This window comes from Crocuta crocuta, unplaced genomic scaffold, assembly GCF_008692635.1.
Source record: "Crocuta crocuta isolate KB4526 unplaced genomic scaffold, BGI_CrCroc_1.0 scaffold139, whole genome shotgun sequence".
Classification (NCBI taxonomy): domain Eukaryota; kingdom Metazoa; phylum Chordata; class Mammalia; order Carnivora; family Hyaenidae; genus Crocuta; species Crocuta crocuta.
The window spans coordinates 4,689,865-4,709,604 of record NW_027533258.1 but is presented as its reverse complement, the minus strand read 5'-3'; the positions used below and the strand labels follow the sequence as shown (position 1 = coordinate 4,709,604).

At 46.5% G+C, this 19,740-nt stretch overlaps 1 protein-coding gene across 1 annotated transcript in view; it reads left to right on the top strand.

Annotated features, from left to right (window-relative positions):
* Positions 1-19,740, top strand: part of COX10 (cytochrome c oxidase assembly factor heme A:farnesyltransferase COX10) — a 127,078-nt gene that overhangs the window by 29,100 nt on the left and 78,238 nt on the right. Inside the window, exon 4 of the mRNA XM_077746646.1 lies at positions 5,362-5,486. Within this exon, the coding sequence (XP_077602772.1) occupies positions 5,362-5,486 (125 nt within the window). The remainder of the gene's footprint in view (positions 1-5,361; positions 5,487-19,740) is intronic.

Genomic DNA, 19,740 nt, shown 5'->3' with positions numbered 1-19,740 from the left:
CCGAGGGGCTGGGGGCGCGCGCGGCTGGGCCTGGGCCGGGCCTGCCCGCACAGAGGCACCTGCACAGGCCGCCGCAGACTCTTCACACAGGATGCTTGCGGTTCCCCGGCCGGCCGCCCACCCAGGAGGGTGGGCCAGGCTCCACCAGGAGTCGGGGTATTACTCTTCCTTCGCTTCCTCCCAGAGGCCTCAGGGTTTGGAGTCCTCTGGGCCTCCATTGGATGGTCAGGCTTCGTTGGCGGCATTGATTTTATGTTTACATGTGAAGGGGCAGAATAGGAGATTACCAAATAAAATATAATTTCAAGTGTTATTAATGAAAGAATATATTACGCCCACTTTTAATGAGATCCTGGTGTTGCAAAATGATCCCACGTAATGAATCCCAGGAAATCAATGAAAAGTTTAATTACAGTTGTGGCAGTTCCGTATGAGAATATTGCTGTGGTCAATTTTACTTGTACAGTGTATCAATCCTTTCTGCTTTTTTCTTTAAATTAATTGCCTCGACAAAGCAGGTATAAACACATTCTTTGTTAGGGTCTCATGTTTTGTCAGAAACGTGTTACCAAATACAAATGTCCTCCTCTCTAATAGCAATAATAGTCCCTATCACTTTGTAACGTGCATTACCATTTACGATTCGTACGTCAGGCAGCCTTCCTGCTTGTGAATTGAGTCACTGTTCTGTCTCGCGGACACAGTCCTTTCCCGTCGGCAGTTTTTTGCAAACCACCTTTCGTCTCTTCTCTACTTATCCGTCAAAGATTTGATGGGCTTCCTCTGTCGTTCATCACTCAAGTCAAGCTCCAAGGCCAAGAAAAACAGGAGACTTTCTCCTCTGAATGATCTGTCTTCATGTAGCTACACACCCTCTTTGGGTTTCAACAAAGCAAATTTTCTTTTTGCAGCGTTTTTCTTTTGACAGTTCAGTGATTACGGGGCGCTCTTGCCCATTGGGGTGGATATGGCTTGTTCACTTTTAGTTGCCTGTAAAACACAATACAAAACGTCAATGTGGATACTTAGAGACGGCTAAAGTGGTATCGGTGACCCTAGATTTTACTAATTATGTTTTGAGAAAGTTACTGTGGATTTTCTAAGCTCTTTTAATTACCATGGTTGTTGAGCCTGCTTTTGGTTAAAGGTTCAAGGCCTTAACACTGAGTTAAGAATGGTGTCAAATGATTGACTCCATGGATGCAAAAAATTTACTTGGTTCGTTTTGAGAGGGAAAGCCCCATGGTCTCTATTCCCTCCAGTCTTCCCACTGCCACAGTCAAGCTGTCTTGCTGGTGGACCGGTTGAGAAGTAGCATGGGTGTTCTAGACCTTGCCTCCAGTCCTGGCTGGTCACCACAGCCGGTGATGGGCGAGGAGTCCCCTAACCCTCTCCAGAGCCTTTGAGTTGTGCAGAAAGCAAGGGGACGCTCAGTCTCGGACACGGGACTGTCCACGAGGCTTTGTGGTCGATGGGTGATATCCACAAGAATCCTCCTCAAAGAAGGGAGCTATTTTGAGTTATTGTGAAAGGAGTTCCGTTTGCTCTGAGAAAACTGCCCTTCGTGGTAGTCGTTATGCACATGCAGGTATATGGCTAAACGGACCGTTAGATGAGAAGCCATTCTTCCCCTGTTGCACGTGGGTAAAAGGACCCTTTGCAGCTTGCCCCTGCAGCTACTGTGTTCAAGCCTGGAGTCCCTGGGGCTTTTCCTTTTGGGTATAAGTCTCCAGGCGGCTGTTGGCGATGCTCACGTGAGATTCTTATGCCCTGACTTGTAGCACCACGTGGGGCCCGGGCTGGGCCCGCAGAGCAGAGGGGAGAGGGGACAGTGCGCGCTGTCTGGCCTCAGCCAGGCCCTTTTCCCTTCTTTCCCTTCAGCTCCTGAGCTGCTGCTTGTCCTTCTTTGTAACCTTCATCCAAACCTGTGTTCTCCCCGCTGGACTCGCTCTGCTGGCCGACTAACGCGGTGCACCTGTCCTGCGTCCTGGAGGTTAAATCCTCTCCCAGGAGATCCAGATGCAGACCACATCTGGGGACCACGTTGTTAAAGGAGGGACCTCTTTGCCAAAGGACATGTTCGCTCCAGACTTCGGGTTCAGGGAGCCCATCTCCGCACGTGTACGATACTCACCTTTGCATATGCTGTAAGCCCAGTCAGAGAAATGTGGCAACACCAGGGTCTAGATATTAGGGGCTTGTCCACATGGTACAATAACAGAGTTTCTAAATGTTGCTGATAAAACTCAGCTGAAGGACATGCCAACCAATCCGTGATCATTAGGGGAAATTATCACTTTCGGTGGCATTTTTTGTTTAAATCAGTGGTGGTGCCTCTCGCACTGTTTCCTATGGGCCCCCCACCCCTCCCCCACCCGGCGACACCTCGACCTCGTCCTCCTGACTGCTGTCTCCCGATGTTCTTTGTCTGTGTCTGTCACTACTTCCTTTCCCCCACCTCTGAAATTCTGACTGTTTGATACACTTCTTCACTGCACCTACTGTCCATTGAGGACCTCATCCATTGCCCTCGGGCTCAGCCCTGGTCTCTGGGCAGGTCACTCCAGAGCTCTGTGTTTCCCTCCTGCCTCCCAGTCCCTTTGCTGAGCCCCGGCTTCGCAGTGCACGTGCTCTCTGTGCATTTCCACGCAGCTGTCCCGTGGTTCCACGCAGATAATGTCGTGTGGTCCAGCATATTTTCCTGAGACCCGCCAGCTCCTTCACCCCTCCCCAGATGTACTTCTCCCTGTCACTGTGCTCATCCTTCTCCAAGTCACCCCGTGCAGCACCTCACCTTTGATCCTTTTTTGTTGTTACTTTTTTTGTTTTTTCTGTTTCTCACAATGATCAAGTCCTAAGAATTGACCAGTCACAATATCCCTTGTATCGATTTGAGTCCCGTGTTTACTACCTTATTAAGAGTGGATTAATAGTATAGGCTTGGGGCACCTGAGTGGCTCCGTAGGTTAAGCATCTGACTCTTGATTTCAGCTCAGGTTTTGATCTCAAGATTTGTGGGTTTGAGCCCCATCTCAGGCTCCATGCTGACAGCACAGAGCCTGCTTAGGATGCTCTGTCTCCCTCTCCCTCTCTGCCCCTCTCCTGCTCATGCTCTCTCTCTCTCTCACTCAAATAAATAAACTTTAAAAAAGTCAACAACAGTACAGCCTCTGAAGTTGTTTTCCTGAGAAACTCTCTGCCTGTTGCAAATCACGGTGCCTGTTGCTTCCAGGCTGGCCTCCAGTGATGCGTCACTGCCTTGCACGGAGCCGTCAGGTCCGCTGCCAACCGCACGGCACGTGAACTCCTCCGCCTGCGCTTCTGCGTGCGGTGTGGCTGCCTGCACTCCTCCTCCCGCCTCTGCTCCTCCTGTGTACCTCGCCCAGGAAGCTGTGAAAACTCTGGCAGCAGTGAACCCCGCCGTCAGGGCTCCCGCCTGGGGGGTTTCCGGCGAGGGCCTGCCGTGGGCGAGATGAGCAGGGACGTCCTCCCTAAGAAGTGAGATTTGAGACGAGATCTGAAGGACGGGAAAGGGTGGACCACGGGAGGAGCAGGGGACACAAAAGCACAGGGACCCGAAACCGGGCCTTCCTGATGGAGAGCAGTGAGTGGGCTAGAGAGAGGTACATACAGGACATGCACACACACACACACACACACACACACACACACACACGGCAGAGGAAAGAGTTTGCCTTCTAGTCCGGGTGTAGTGTCAAGGGGCTTTCTTTTTTTTTAAATACGTATTTATCTTGGGAGAGAGCGTGCACACGCGTGCGCATGAGCAGGGGAGGGGCAGAGAGAGGGAAGAGAGAACCCCAAGTACGGTCCACACTCAGTGGCGCAGCCCAGACGCTGGGCTCAGTCCCACAAACCGTGAGATCATGACCCGAGCTAAAATCGAAAGTCGGAGGCTTAACCGACTGAGCCACCCAGGTGCCCTCGGGGACTTTCTAAGCAGGGAGATATGATCTGTTTATACTCATAAAATCTCATTTGGGAGAGGGGACAAGGCGGAAACAAGGAGGCCCCGTGGGGGACAGGCTCTTGCCCTTGTCCCCACAAGATAGTAGCTTGGACCCGATTACATGCTTCTTAACCTCAGCAGTATTGACATTTGGGCCAGAACATTCTTTGCTGTGGGGGCTGCTCTATGCGCCGCAGGACGTTTAGAGCCATCCCTGGCCTCCGTCCACTGGAGGACAGCATTATGTGCTCCCCTCCAGTGTGACGGCCACATGCGTCTGCAGGTATTACCAGATGTCCCCTGGGGGCAGAGCCACCCCCGTGTTGTGAATCAGCGGGCTTGACCGGTGGCAGTGGAGATGGATTTAATGGACAGTACTTGGCAGTGAATGGGATGCAAAGCAGGGCGGGCGAGACCCAGTAATGCTTCCTACGTGTTTGGTCTGCAATCCAGGCAGATCCTGTCACACTGCTTCAGACTCTGGACATCTGTCTTGCTTGCCTTTGTGTCTGTCCTTGGAAGTATCCAACCACCTGTGATGTCTCCCACCCTCCGCACTCCGCCTTCGCCTACCTCCCCTCCCAAAGGCCCAGCTTACATGCTGTATTTTGAAGTCTTCTCCCATCAGCCCACCGCTGGTGACCCTTTTTCCTGGGTCAGTACCAGTTCTCTGGGTCGGTTTCCTGGATCAGTACCAGTTTCCTGTACCAATTTCCTGGATCAGTACCAGTTCCCTGGATCAGTTTCCTGGATCGTGCCACTCTTAGGCGCTTTCTGGCCCAGGGGCTCTATAAGCCCCCAGGACAGAAGGACCAGCATCTAATGGGAGGAGCAGCCTTAGTGGGTGCTTGCAGGATGCGGCTTTGCGTCTGCACCTCGCCACTTCCCTCGGTTCCCATGGGGGCTGCAGGATTCTCATCTCCCCCTGGCCACCCTCTAACCGTGTTCTGGGCCCCAGAACCCGTCTGGAGCTTGTCACGGAATTGGGACTCCTAGTGTGTGTGTTACTGACACGTGTCTGTCATCTCCCTGCCACATAGCGTCCCCGACAGCAGGAACGAGACCTTACGGACCTTTATCCCATGCTCTGCCTGGTGCACAGCACAGTGCCGACCAGGGACTAGGTATTCAGGAAGGGTTTGTTGGGTGAAGAAGGGAACACTGATTTTTTTTTTACTCTTGAGTATAATGGAGTTAAAGGAAAATTAGCATTTTTCTGATAATGAGCACATAGAATGTTTAGAATCTGAAAAAAATTTTTTAATGAGCAAGGATTAGCCCCGTCGTTTGCGTCACTGATGAAACCGATGGGTTTGCGTGGAAGGGGCCGCCTTTGGGCACTGACAGTCCTGAGTCTGCGTTGGTGACGCATCTGCTCTGTTTCTCTGTTGCAGCTCTCGTTGTCAGCACCACCTCAGCTGGATTTGCGCTGGCCCCAGGACCTTTTGACTTGCCCTGTTTCCTCCTCACTTTTGTGGGCACAGGCCTTGCATCCTGTGCTGCCAACTCCATCAACCAGGTCAGTCAGTCACTTTTCAGCGCGATTGTGGTGTTACCGCTTCCTCCTAGGCGGTGGTATCGTCACGCTTTTAAAAACAACTTCCCAAACCACGTATAGAGACGGAGAGGTCCCGAGAACTTGTGACCCCACGTGTCGTACGTGGGTCTGGGGCTTACGGAGCCCGTCTGGCTCTTGTGCAGTGAACGGTTTTTGGGCGAGAGGGCAGGCATGCACCGGCTCCTAACGGCCAGGCACCCTTGGGTGGGAAGGGATTTAGAGCGGTTTGCCCAGCATTCTGCTCTCTCCATTCCAGGCATGTTCCTCCGAACTTATCATTGTCTGTGTTCTTCTTTCTTTGGTTTGATTTCTTTGCATGTGTTTATATATACAACAATGTGTTTTATATTTTATTTCTTTATTTTTTGGAGTTTGTTTTGATAGATACAGAGACAGCACAAGTGGGGCAGGGGCAGAGAGCGAGGGAGGGAGAGAGAGAATCCCAAGCAGGCTTCGCACCGTCATCACCAAGCCTGATGTGGGGCTGGAATTCACGAACCGTGAGATCGTGACCTGAACCGAAACCAAGAGTCGGATGCTTAACCGACTGAGCCACCCAGGCACCCTTGAATTTTATATTTTAGACAAGCGTATCCAGCTTCAAAAAAACAAAACAAAACAGTAATTCAGTATTCAGTAAACTTGGTGTAGAGAATCAGAATATATTTTAAAACATAATTAGCATATTGTTTTTAATGCAGCATTTTGTCCCCGTTATTTTAAATATCAAAATATCTGAAATAGTTATTTCCTCCCCCCACCCCCAGTCTGGTCACTGTGGTGTGCGCCCCAGCACGCATCTCTTTCATCTGATACCAGAGTGAAGAAGTCTTGGCTGAAACGTAAGGAAAGTCGTTCTCATCCCCAGAACACCCAAGCGAAGTTGGCACAGTTCTAAAACAGGAGGTCACGTGACCAGTAGGAAAACAGCGTGGCTGAGCAGGTGTATAAGTCTGTATCCTGCAAAATACGGGAATTTTAACTTGAGAATGCCTCAGATCATTATGCTTTTATGACGTGTTACCAGCTGTTTGGGGAGGGATCAGTCTATTTCAAATTAGGTTTATTTTTTGTTGTTGTTACTTTTTTTAATGTGGAAATAGCCTCATGGGGCGGGCGGTCCAGATACTCCTGATGCTTTTCCGAAAGTGTCGTCCCGCCTGCAGACCACGGCCCAGCTCTTCCAAGCCGTTCGTCTGCTCCCGACCCCCGCTGCCTGGCTAACAGCATGATCATGGGGTCACCACGAGCATGTTTCTCATGGAATTTTGAATAGAAAGCAATTTAGGCAAAATGGATTTGTGTTGCTATTTTGAGTATATATTTCAAAATATTCCTTAAATCGTGACTTCTGTTTAGTTATAAATCTAGGTCATAAGATGAAGCCAGGAATACGTTCCAGTTTTCAGGCTCCATTTTTCAGTTGAAGAGCTGCACGTATCCTCGAGATCCTAACCGCTGTCTCCTTTTTAAATAAAATTAAAAATGCAAGTGCAGACCCTCAGAAAATCTACAACAACTAGCTGCTAGGCATCAAATGGTTCTGAAATCCCAAAACAGTATGAAAAATACTGGAGTTGCCTTGAGTTTGAGCTGCCCGACTCCTCCTGTCCCCCTGCCCAAAAACAAAGGTGGTTCAAGAATTTATTATGGAAAAAATAAAAAAAGACTCGATTGTAGCAAGAAAATACCTGGAGGGCGAAAAAATAAATTTTTTTCATTGAGGCAGAAGTTTCCAGAAACTGAACATAAACCAAAGTTTTAGAAACTTTAAATGAGTTTAGAGGGCTGCTTTGTTTTGTCGTCCATAGGGAAGTGAGCTAGACTCTGTCATTTCTAAACTACTGAGAAGAACCAGACTGTACGCAGGGATCCTTTCTGGTTTTGTTTTGTTTTTTTAATTTTTTTTAATGTTTTATTTATTTCTGAGAGAGAGAGAGATGGCGTGAGTAGGGGAGGGTCAGAAAGAGAGGGAGACACAGAATCCAAAGCAGGCTCCAGGCTCTGAGCTGTCAGCACAGAGCCCGACACGGGGCTCGAACCCACAAACCATGAGATCATGACCTGAGCCGAAGTCGGACGCTCAACTGACTGAGCCACCCAGATGCTTCCGCTAACCACTTTTCTACTCACTGACTTTCTAATATGCAGTGTTGGTGATGGCACTTTACACGGTGCCAAAGAGAAGCATAATAAGGTGATTTAAAACAAACACACAAAAGAACTCTGGGAAGAAATTTCCCTGTACTTAAATAACATACTTTCTTTGATTTTAACGGTTTAATTTTAAAAACTACATATCTTTTAACGCACAGTTTTAGTAATCTATCTAAAGGAATAGTTAAGAACGTGTTCAATAATTTAGCTATAAGAATTTCAGCTCACCATTATTTACATGGGCTGAAGACTGGAAATTCCTGAAATATCAACTAAGGAGAAACTGATTAAAGAAATCACGGTATATCTATAAACAGTCATGTTATCAGCAAATATTGACATGGGAAAGTGTTCACGGCATACTACTTAAAGGAGAAAATATATAGAAGCGAGATGTGTTATACATGTAAATCATTTCTGTGAGAAGTTTTATGGATGTGAAGATCGTGTGTATGTAAAACAAAAAAGTCTATAATAATACACATCAAAATGTTAGCCGATGAGTCTACTTGGGAGGTGGGACATAAAAGCGCCACAGAGCCAGAGGTTTCCATTTATTCTCTGCCTTAACACTAAAGCACAGAGAGTCTGGCACCAGGGAAAGATAAAATAAAAAACATTACTGTTACTTTTGCTTATTTATATTTTCTCGCTCATCTGCAATGAGAAACATAATTTGCATAACACATTTTTTAAAAATGCTGCTTTTACAAAGAATAACTCCATGGGGAAACAGAATGTTGAAATGGCACTAATGTCCCCTACCTCACAGGGTAGTAAGTAAGGTTCAGATAGTAATTTATGGGGCACCAGGTAGCTCAGTCAGTTAAGCATCTGATTTTGGCTCAGGTCACGAGCTCTTGGTTGATGGGCTTGAGCCCCATGTCATGCTCTGTGCTCACAGCTTGAAGCCTGGAGCCTGTTTCAGATTCTGTGTCTCCCTCTCTCTTGGCCCCTCCCCTGCTCGTGCTCTGTTTTTTCTCTCTCTCAAAAATAAACATTAAAAAAATAATAATTTATGTACGGGTGCCTGGGTGGCTCAGTCTGTTAGGCATCTGACTCCTGCTTTTGGCTCAGGTCATGGTCTCACAGTTCCGTATATTCGAGCCCCATGTCAGGCTCTGCAGCGACACATTATAAATAAATAAGCTTCAAAGGTAATCATAATAAAATAATAATTTATGTAAATATGCTTTATAAGCTCCACAGCAGTGTACAAATGTCAACAGTTAGACCATATACATTCCAACTTAAACCAGTCTCATACATGCCTTGGCTGGTAGCCCCAATCTCATTAAGGACGCTTCCTCCACTTCACCATTTTTTTTTTTTTTATGTTTCATTTATTTCTGCGAGAGAGTGAGAGAGACCGCGTTACCAGGGGAGGGTCAGAGAGTGAGGGAGACACAGAATCTGAAGCAGGCTCCAGGCTCTGAGCTGTCAACACAGAGCCCGATACAGGGCTCGATCCGTGAGATCATGACCTGAGCTGAAGTCAGCCGCTTAATCGACTCAGCCACCCAGGCACCCAATCTATTTCACCCTTTAAAAACAGTAAGAGACAGGGCACCTGGGTGGCTCAGTCAGTTAAGTGTCTGACTCTTGATTTGTGCTCAGGTCATGATCTCACGGTTTGTGGGTCCCAACCCTGTGTCAGGCTCTGCGCTCACGGTGTGAAGCCTGCTTCTCTCTCCCCTCCACAGCTCGTGTGTTCTCTCACTCTTTCTCTCCCTCTGAATGAATGAATGGGAGAATGAATGAATGAATAAATAAATAAATAAATACAAAAATGATTAGAGACGCATGCATTGCAGTTATAGAAACAGCACAGAAGCGGTTAAGAGAGTGGGAGCCCATCCATTGGAGGAAAGGCAGGTCACCAGGAGAGTGCATCCTGTGGCAGCGTACCTACTGACATTCACTCTTTACCTCTATTTAAATAAAAAAATCATATCTTTGTAACAGAAGTGAAATAACCCAAATGCACTTCATTATAACAATATCTACTGTGTCAAACACCCAATTACACTAATAATTTCCTGACAGTTCTTATTCAGTTTCTTAATTCTTTCCTCTTGGATGTATTCAGCTTTGCACTTCTGAGTCGCTTGTTTCTCAAGATGCGATCAGTCAAAGCCATTCATCACGTTTTATCTTTCAGTTGCTACATTTTATGGACGGCTTTCATCCTTTGAAGGCATCCTTGCTTTAAGGCCTAGCTATGGTTTCAAATGAAGCATGTGTATATTTTACAAAACGTGGATATAATTCCTTCTTACATTTTAATGTTAGTGGTTTCTCATATGTATATATCTCTTTATGCGCTAGTCATTACTTCATAAATCAGAAGCTGAAGTTCATTTCACTCCCTACAACAAATGTAGGAATTGTTTTCCAAAGCTGTACTTTTCCGACTTTCACAGAGAGATCACAGAAGTAGAGTACAAAGAAGAAACACTCAGAACTAAATTAATAACAGCTAAAAGAAGGATTTAAAAAATATGAAATGTTATTTGAATCCTTTTATAAACATGGACAGAAAGAAATTTTTTTCGCCCACAGAACTCTATTAGAAGCTGAAAACTTTTATATATACCAACCACATATATGCATTCTTTAAGTTGAACGCCAGCTGCCCCCCCCCCAAAAAAAGCAGTAAGCTTTTGCCTTTCACCAACAACTATTCCTTTTCTACCTGCTATTCCAAAACTCCGTTACAGCTTTGCTGCCTAGTGCTCTCCATTCTGCTTACACTAATTAAAAGCACTAATGAAAATGTTTTCACATTCCGTTGTTTTAATTTTATGAGACTGCTTAGCAATACTAAAACTAAAATACTTCCCACATTATTTAGAAAACACTGAACATTGGGAAGCTTACAGATACCATAATAACAACGGGAATTCAGGGCGCCTGGGTGGTTAGGTCGGTTGAGTGTCCAACTTTGGCTCAGGTCTTGATCTCATGGTCTGTGAGTACGAGCCCCGCGTAGGGCTCTGTGCTGACAGCTCAGAGCCTGGAGGCTGCTTCAGATTCTGTGTCTCCCTCTCTCTCTGCCCCTCCCTCGCACACTCTCTTTCCCCAAATAAGTAAATAAATATTAAAAAAAATAAAAGTCTGTGCCAGCCTTGTAGGTAACGCTAGGTGTGTCCTTTGAATTCAAGTTATTTTAATTACTTAGAAGGTGGAGTTGTTTTTTGGTTTGGGGAGGCGTTTTTTTCACGTTGGCCATTTGTTGTTTTCCAGGAAGTTTTGATGTGTGCAGGTTGCATTGTTAATTATTCACTCTTTGTCACGTAAGATTTGAATATTTTCTGCTGATTTCTCTTGAAGCACTACTGTTTCATATATTTGTGCCAGCACATCTTGTAATTTTCAATGTAGGGTTTCTCAGCTTTGGCCCTCTTGACAGCATGGGGTGGATGCCTTTGCCATGCAGGGCTGTCCCGTTCCAGATGGGTTGTCCCCCAGCACCTCTGGTCCTTACCCACGGGATGCTTTTAGGACCACACCCCATAGTCACGATGACTGAAAATGTCTTCAGATATTGCCGAATGTTCCCTGAGGACCAAAATCGCCCCTGTTTGAGAACCAGGGCTTTAATAGTTTCTACTCTTGCCTTCGCTCAGATCGTTACCCAAGATCGTGGCTCCAGTTTCTGCCCCGGGCATTCGCTGGCCCACATTTCTTCCTGTGAAACCACCCACTGGCAGCTAGAGCAGCCATATGCCCTGGGTTATGTTTGTGTTCCTGGCATAATTATCAGTAATGCCTCTTTCTCACCCTCAAGTGTTCCATTCTGGACAGGAAATTTTATGGGCTCTATTCATGGTCCACCGACGCCTTCAGTCCTTCACTGTGAAGGAGATGTGGTTAAACTACCTTTGTACCAAAAGATCTGGCCTTGGGTTCTGGCTTTTCTATTCACGCAGGTACTCACTGGACATGTACTGGTATCCTCACTGCAGCCCAGGTCATCTGGCTCACATTACCATTTCCCGTAGTTACAGGTACGATCTACCGGCGGGCCTAACGGTGGTCTTGTGTGTACGCGCAGAAAACCGCTTAGAGCCTTCTCCTCCATTATTACTGTGTTAGTAAGTTGCCCTAGTGTGTCGATGATTTCTTCGTGTTGGACCTCCTTCACTTTGGCAGTATCCCCGGCAGATACTGAGTACCACGGTTTCCAAAGCAGCTGGGTCTGTAAGTCAGCAGTGCAGTGATTAGAAATGTCTTCCTCACCTGAGCCTGTGGGTCACAGTTCTCCTCTCTGGGAAACCTCAGTGTGATGTCTTCTACGTGATGGCACTCTCAAGGTATCACTTTCTAACTGCGGTGACAGCACCTGTGGTATCCACCTGGGTCTCTTCTCTCGAGATCTCTTACCTCGTTGAGACCAGCGCTTATAATGTACTTACAGCGGACATCGAGCACCTCTTCCCACAAGCATATAGCAGCCCATGTTGGGAATAAAGGAATATTTATGGGGGGAGCAGGCGAAAGTAGCAAGAAGTGTTAATAATAACAGTAATTGCAGCTAACACTTACTCCACACTTGCTATATGCCAGGTAACGTTCTGAGCATTTTACATTAGTTCATGTGTTTAACTCTGGGTTCATAGGATTTCCCCCCAAAAAAAAGAAAGAAAGAAAGAAATTGGTTCTTTTGAAAGATCAAAATGAATTCATAACCTAGACTTAGCTCTAAGAACCACTGATGTTCTCAGAGACTTTATTTTGGAGAAAATTACCAGAAAGGCATAAAACAGTAGACTTTCAGATCTGAGCGGTAGGTTGTAATTAGAAAGTAAAGCTGATAAGGGTATGTTATCTTTAGGATCTAGGGGTATCTGAATGTTGAAGAATTTTTATGAAAGGAAATGAAAGAGATCAAGAGGTGTGAATGAAGCAAGGTCAAGAAGAAACGTGTTTTTTGTTTGATACTGACAGTACTTGAGAGGCTTTTCATGGCTGAAATAAGGTAAAAAGGAAGAGCTTTGGATAAAAAGCTCAGAATTATAGGGTGGGTAGGGCAACAGAAAATTCACAGCCTTTTAAACTCTGAAAGGAGAAACAGATAAAGATTTTTCTGTTTTTCTCAGTGAATATGAGATTAATATCTAATGCATCTTTCTCCATTTTCCTTTTCTGTGATGTTCCTTTTGTTTTGACTATGCAGTCTGCCTGGAGCGATAGGAATTGACTTTCATCTGCCGTGTTGAATAAAAGTGGTTATTAGACGTAGAATCAGACTGATGTTAGCAAACATAGTGATGTGATTCATAGAACATCATATGTGTAAGAAAAATCAATATGAGAAATGCACTTTGCCTCTGAATGTTGTGATTTGTTGGACTTTGATGTTTTAACCGATGGGCAACTTGCATGCATTCAGGGGCCTCTCAGGTCCATAACTTGTGGCTTATTCAGATGATTCACATTAGCTACCGCACTAGGTCAGATTTGCTGGGAGTCTTTGAATAGCATGTGGGAAAGGGTCTCCAGCTAAATATGTTTTTTATATAAGGCAAATGATGAGCATCACGGAACAATGTCAGAAAAAGAAAAACACATTTTGAATGCGGAGTCTCTTTTCCTGAATTTATATAACCCCACATAGTTCCTAAATTGCATTCGATCCCCCTCTCTGGAGCAATCTATCTGAGTAGAGTGAGTTTGGCATTGGCATTCGTAACCAGAATCACGCCATATGAAGTTCTGCAGCAAATGCAGAGATGATGCTGATATGAACGTGCGCATGTAGATGGTATTTTCTAATTTACATGCCACGTGAGCCGGTCGTTATTTAATTAATTCATTTATTTATTTTGCCTCTTACAACATCTCCGTGAGGTGGCGTTTTTCCTGTGTTGTAGAAGAAGAACGAAGCCTAGCAATGCCGCTGATCACACATCTGAAAACGGTCAAGCAGAGCCTGTGGGCCATGGGCCCTGGGCCACTGCCGTTTCCTCTCACTCGACACATCCTAGTCCAGTCACCGCTTTGGAATAGGTTTATTCCTGTCAGTAGTAGTCTGCTTTCTACCAAGCAAACTGCTCACATCCTTGCCACAAAGTACTAGAGAAAGGTGTCCTCGCAGACATGGTAACAGAGCCATCTCTAATGAGAGCAGAGGACTTAAAGCAATTCACCCTTTGAAAGCTAAATGCACAATTAACCTTAGCTGTTGTTATTGTTACTGATATTAACGTGTGATCTGTTTTCAGCCCGTATGCTCCACACTTTCAGAATCTGATTACCTGTCTGCTCTCTCCAGTGAGGGTCTCCATATGGAGAATGAGACAGGAAAATGGGTTGTTTTTTAAAAAAATTTTTTTTAATGTTTTATTTATTTCTGAGAGAGAGAGAGAGAGAGACAGCATGAGCAGGGGAGGGTCAGAGAGAGACAGACACACAGAATCTGAAACAGGCTCCAGTCTCTGAGCTGCCTGTCAGCACGGAGCCCGATGCGGGGCTCAAACCCACCAACTGTGAGATCATGACCTGAGCCGAAGTCGGACGCTTGACCAACTGAGCCACCCAGGCGACCCATGGAAAATGTGTTTCTTTTCCTCAGTGTACTAAGATGCTTGAGCTATACTTGCAAACTAGTGTGTGTGTGTGTCTGTGTGTGTACATTTATTTTAAGTGTGTATTTACCTGTGTTTGACTTCTTCATTTTTGAGTTGTGTGGTCACTTAGGCTTGGCAGACAGATTCTCTACCCATTCTATAGGTTATTATGGAATTGTCTAGGCAGTTCTAGTAAATCTAAGAAATACTGGTAAAAAAAAAAGATTCATAAATCGAACAAGCAGATGTTTCACTGAGACTTAATGGAAGTAATGGAAATAATACCCATTTGGAGTTTTGGAGTAACAATTCTTGGCTTGTGTCTGTGGGTAGCATGTCACGGTTAAACCTGATTTGGGGGATCACAGAGGCTCATCCCTTCCTCGATGTCTCCATGTGGTTCCGGGGTGAAATCAAGCCGTTTCTTCCCAAGGGATTCCTTCCTTCTTCCCTCCCTTTCTTCCTTCCTTCCTTCCTTCTTCAGTCTTCAGTTATGTTTTGCCTTTCCCAATAGTTGGTTCTTCTGAATCCCATGAGCCTGTCTGTTTCCTGCTGGGAAGGGCAGGCGCCCCTCCCCTCTGGTTAGGGGCTCTCCCGGCTGACTGAGGGCTGATGACATGGATTAGAAGCCGACTGTGTGGCCGGTCCCTGGGAGACTGTTTGTTGCCTCATCTCATACTCACTCCCTTAGCCTTCATGACAAACTGCTTTTAAGGTTTAATACAAGAAAAATCTTGATGCCTTGATATTTATACTTTAAACTTGGAGTCATTTGATGATTCTGAATCCCTGCTGAGCCCCCGGACACTGGAAAGAAAGTGGGACAGACTGCTACTCATGCCCTTTAATCCAGACCAACTTTGGAGAATTCTTGCTCTTTCTAGCTAGTAACGGAGCCCCAGACTGCTTTGGGCAAGTGATTAGATCTTTGAAAGTTATGTGTAAGTGATTAACTAAATCCTAAAATTTCGCATTTTCATGACCACCCAGTTCTGTCTTACTGATTTTCTAAAAAGTTTCAGAAAATATTGTTTGGCAAGAAGAGGAAATTACTTACCTGTGTGATTAATCTTAAGGAAAATTTTGCTCTGGCATTTCCTTCAGATCCTGTGCCAGATTTCTTCCGGAAGCAGTGATCACGGAGGGAACAAAGAAATTCTAAAAGATCTGAATGATGGAATGTAGAGATAGGATGAAACAAAAGAGAAACTTTGGTAGTTAATAAGATTTATGTATACTTGTAATCTAGAGTGTCCTTATGCCTTAAACGATGTGGTGTAACCTTAAAATACCAAGATAATAATAGACGCTTAGCTTTTATTCCACCTGAAGCTCCTTTGGCACCAGAGATTTACCTGCCAGCTCATAAGAAGACTACCACTGAAATAAAAATCGCGTGTAACATCCTAACCTTCTCACTAATGTGTCTGACTAGAATTAATCTGGTATTGCTTTTGTCAAAAGCATGGCCAATGATCTAGAGAATGCCATTGTCCATACTGCTGTCATTAGGTGAACCGTAGGAGGATTTCCAGGGCCATGTGTCATTTCCACGGGTGTCACTACATGCATGAAGGTCCGTCCCCTAAAGTTGCATCTGTCCTCTCCCAATTAGATGTGATTGGGATTCCATATAAAATATCTTAAGACCAGATTCTTAGTTCTTATAAAAATATCCAGGNCCCGCATCGGGCTCTGTGCTGACAGCTCAGAGCCTGGAGCCTGCTTCAGATTCTGTGTCTCCCTCTCTCTCTGACCCTCCCCTGCTCATGCTGTCTCTATCTCTCTCTCAAAAAAAAAAAAAAAAAATTAAAAAAAAAATATTCAGGGATCTGAAAATTGGGACATTAGTAAAGTCCCATTAGTATATGCTGAGCCAATATCCCCTCCACGGTTTTCCCTTATCCTGGAGAGAGTGACTGGGTGAGTGGCAAAATAACTTTATTTAGTAGGCATGCGATTGCCCTTGGACAATTAGGTAGTCCCTGATTCAAAGTCAGACATGTTTTCTCAGAAGAAGAACCACAGTTTATAAGTTTTTCAACAGATAGATCTTCAGCCATCCCAGATACCTCTGTTGTAAGTAAAGCGAGGTTCTATTTAAAAAAATGACCCCTTCACAAATACTTGGTGAACATTCAGCCTTCAAGACTTTGCTTTAATGCCTTTGAACAACAGGAAAATGGGACTGAACGAGCTCTCACTTGCACAGAATTTTGTTTATTCTGCGCAGTTCAAGTTAAAATTATCGAGTCAGAGAGGCTGTTGAAATCTCCCCGATGTTTACCTACCTGTTGGAAGGAAATTTCGATTCCAGGAACCAGAAAGCAAGGTGTCATCAAAAGTAGTAGAAAGTGCTAATGTTACATGGTGGGCCCTTCTTGAAAGTTATTTTCAGAAAGGATCCTCACGTATTTATTGATTACTTTTGCTAATGATAAAAGTTTTATCCCTGCTCTGAAGCAGCTGCCGGTCTGATAGAGGAAGACAGACCTAGTTAAGGACAACGAAGCAATATGTTGGTATTTTGGTGGAAATAGGCAATGCCTTCAAAACGCAAGTAAAAAGGCATGGGAAGGGGTCATTTCTGCCTGTAGAGGTCAGAAGGCTTCTCAGGAGTCTCAGAACGTCTGGTGGGTGTTTACCAGGTAGATGTGTATGAGAGGAACTTTCCAAGCCGACGGAACTTCATGAGTAAAGACACAGACATGTGAAATTTTCTGCATCGGAGACCATTTGGACACCTGCACACATTACCGTGCAGCAGAAACATAAGCCAGGGTGGGGAGGATTCTACGAGAGATTTGGCTCAAGGGGTTAGCTGGGCCTTGCCTGCCTTGCTAAATATCCACCCTTACCCTGGAAGCATTGGGTGACCGTCGGTAGCCGTGAATAAGGCCATAGCACAGCTTATGGCTTTCTATTACTCTAAGGAGAGTGAAGAAAATCCTGACTTTGACCTACAGATTCTGCACTGGGCCTCTCTCTTCTCCAGCCTCTCCTTCCACTGCCCACACCTTGGATCGCAGGATCTCAGCCGGAGCTCAGCTAAAGTGTCATCCAGTCAACAAACATTTCCTGAGCACCTGCTGTGTTCCAGGCAATGTGCTGGGCACGCAGGTGGGTCACTTCTCTTGCTGTGTTTTGCGCAGAACAAGAGATGGGCAGTGACTACATTAATAAGAAAGTATCAGGCAGGGACAGTGCTATGTGGAAGGTAAAACCGGACATTACAGCCCTGTCAGCTCAGACTTCCTGAACCCCCCAACCTGACCAGCTCTTCCCCACAGGCCACACCCCGCAGCTTTCCTTCAGTGCCTTGTGCGACCTTAAGTGGACATTCTAGTGACTGATTGTAAGCTCAGTGAGGGCAGGGACCCCATTTGTTTATCCATAGATCATGGCCTGGCACAGGGGAGCTGCTGAGAGGCCAGTAGGCTAATGGTCGAGGAGAGGCTCAGCAGCCGGACTGCCTGGGTGCGGGCTCCATTTCTGTCCTTCTCAGTCCTGTGGCTTTGGGCACTTATTTATTCTGCCCCGACAGATGAAGTTATTGAGAAAATGAAATGGTGTATTCAGTTCTTAGAGAAGGGCCTCGGTACTTGGTAGGCATGTGATTAATGTTAACTCTTACTGCTGTTTATTAATATACATGTATTGAATGAGGAAGGGAGGTGGGAAGATTTCTTTCTATGAAAGTTGGCTTAGCCATTCTGTGAACCGAAGCTGGGGGCAGACCAATTCAGATAACGTGTGGTTGAGATCATGAGAGCCAGAGGGGTGTCCTCCGGAAGGATGCTGGCTGGGAAGGGCCCAGTCCTTAATCAGATGGCCTAGTGAGGAAAAGACAGGAATATACAATGCCTTGTTGATTTCTGACATGGCGGCCTGCCGTCCAGCAAGGTAGGGAATCCGGAAGAACGAGTGAGTCTTGGCAGCGGGATAATTCAGCTTGGATTTTTTTTTGAGGCGGGGCGGGGGGAGTGCGTCGTGGGCTTGGTGTGCTTTTGGTGGGAGATGAGTAGAGCCATCAGAGGGACCCAGAGGATGTGGGCGTGGGATGGCGATAGTAGCAGGAGCCTTGGGGGCTGGTCCCATAAAGCTGCTGGTGGGCTGGCCCGGGAGAATGAATGGCTGTGGAGCTTGCAGGCAGCAATGCAGACTCGAGGGCAGGAGAGAGGTTGGGACCCAGGGAACAGCAACAGTGTTGACATTTTTGGTGTTTTCTGTGATGGGAGAACAAAGACATCGGACATTTGGATAATGGAACAAAGGTTCCAGCACAGGAGTGCGAGTGCATCAGCCTGGAATAAACCTGTGTCCTTGCTCCTGGGCCATCGGCTCCGCCACTCCTCTTCTCCCTCCTGCACCCTTGCTCTCTGCACACACGCTCTGCTTGCTTCCTTCGCGCTCCCCAGCCCGTCGAGAACTCTCCTGCCCCACAGTATTGCCAGTCCCCGTGCCCTCTGCCTGGTCATTCATAAAGGGCAGAGGCTCTGGGGCGCCCAGGTGGTTCAGTCAGTTAAACGTCCGACTTCTGCTCAGGTCATGATCTCACAATTCGTGAGTTTGAGCCCTGCGTCGGGCTCTGTGCTGACAGCTCAGAGTCTGGAGCCTGCTTCAGATTCTCTCTCTCTCTCTCTCTCTCTCTCTCTCTCTCTCTCTCTTTCTCGCATCACCTCCTTTGAGAGGTGGGGCACACTGACGCCCTCTGCACCCCCGGCCCCCTCCTCTGGCATCTTCCTTCTGGGAGAACTAGGCATCCGTCACACAGTCATACCGATACAACGGCGCCAAGTGGTGCGGCATTCTGGCGCACGGAAGGGCCACCTGTCCCGGAGGAAGAGTCCGTGGAGGGAAGCGGGGGGGGCGGGGGGGAGGACCAAAGCGGGAGCCCCCTTGGCTCACTCCCTTTCCTGGGGTGGGGGGTGGGGACGGAGTCCCCTGCTCCCGATCTAGGCAGGCTTAGGCAGGCTTCTCCCCCGCCCACATCCCCCGCCTCACGCTACTTCTTTCCTAGAACTGCAGTTGTGCCTGTCGGTAAAGTCTTGCTGGAAGGTGGTTATAGGCAAGCCTTAGAAATGAGATTGGTTTTAAAGCTGGTCCCTGGTCACAAGGAAGGCGCCTCGTTACCCACAGTGATGTTGTCCACTTCCGGAGACGGAGGCTCTTGGGTCTCTTCCTCACACATTGTCCTTGCTGCTTCAGGGCTGCGTGGTGGCCTCGATGAACTGAGAGTGAGTGACCCGACCCAGGGAGCAGCTGCTATGAGTGGCCTAGATAAATTCAGGCCCTGTGTTGCCAGACCTCCGGTTTTTCGTTATGGGCCTAGACACTTGGCTTTTCATGTGGCATTTCCTGAGTTTTAAGTGTTAAGTGTTGGCCCAATTTGTTGTTTGTTCGGTCAAGCTTTTTGAAATCTTGTGCAAACCAAACCAAACTTGCCAGTGGGTGGAATTTGCCTTGAGGACCCACTCCCCCCCCCC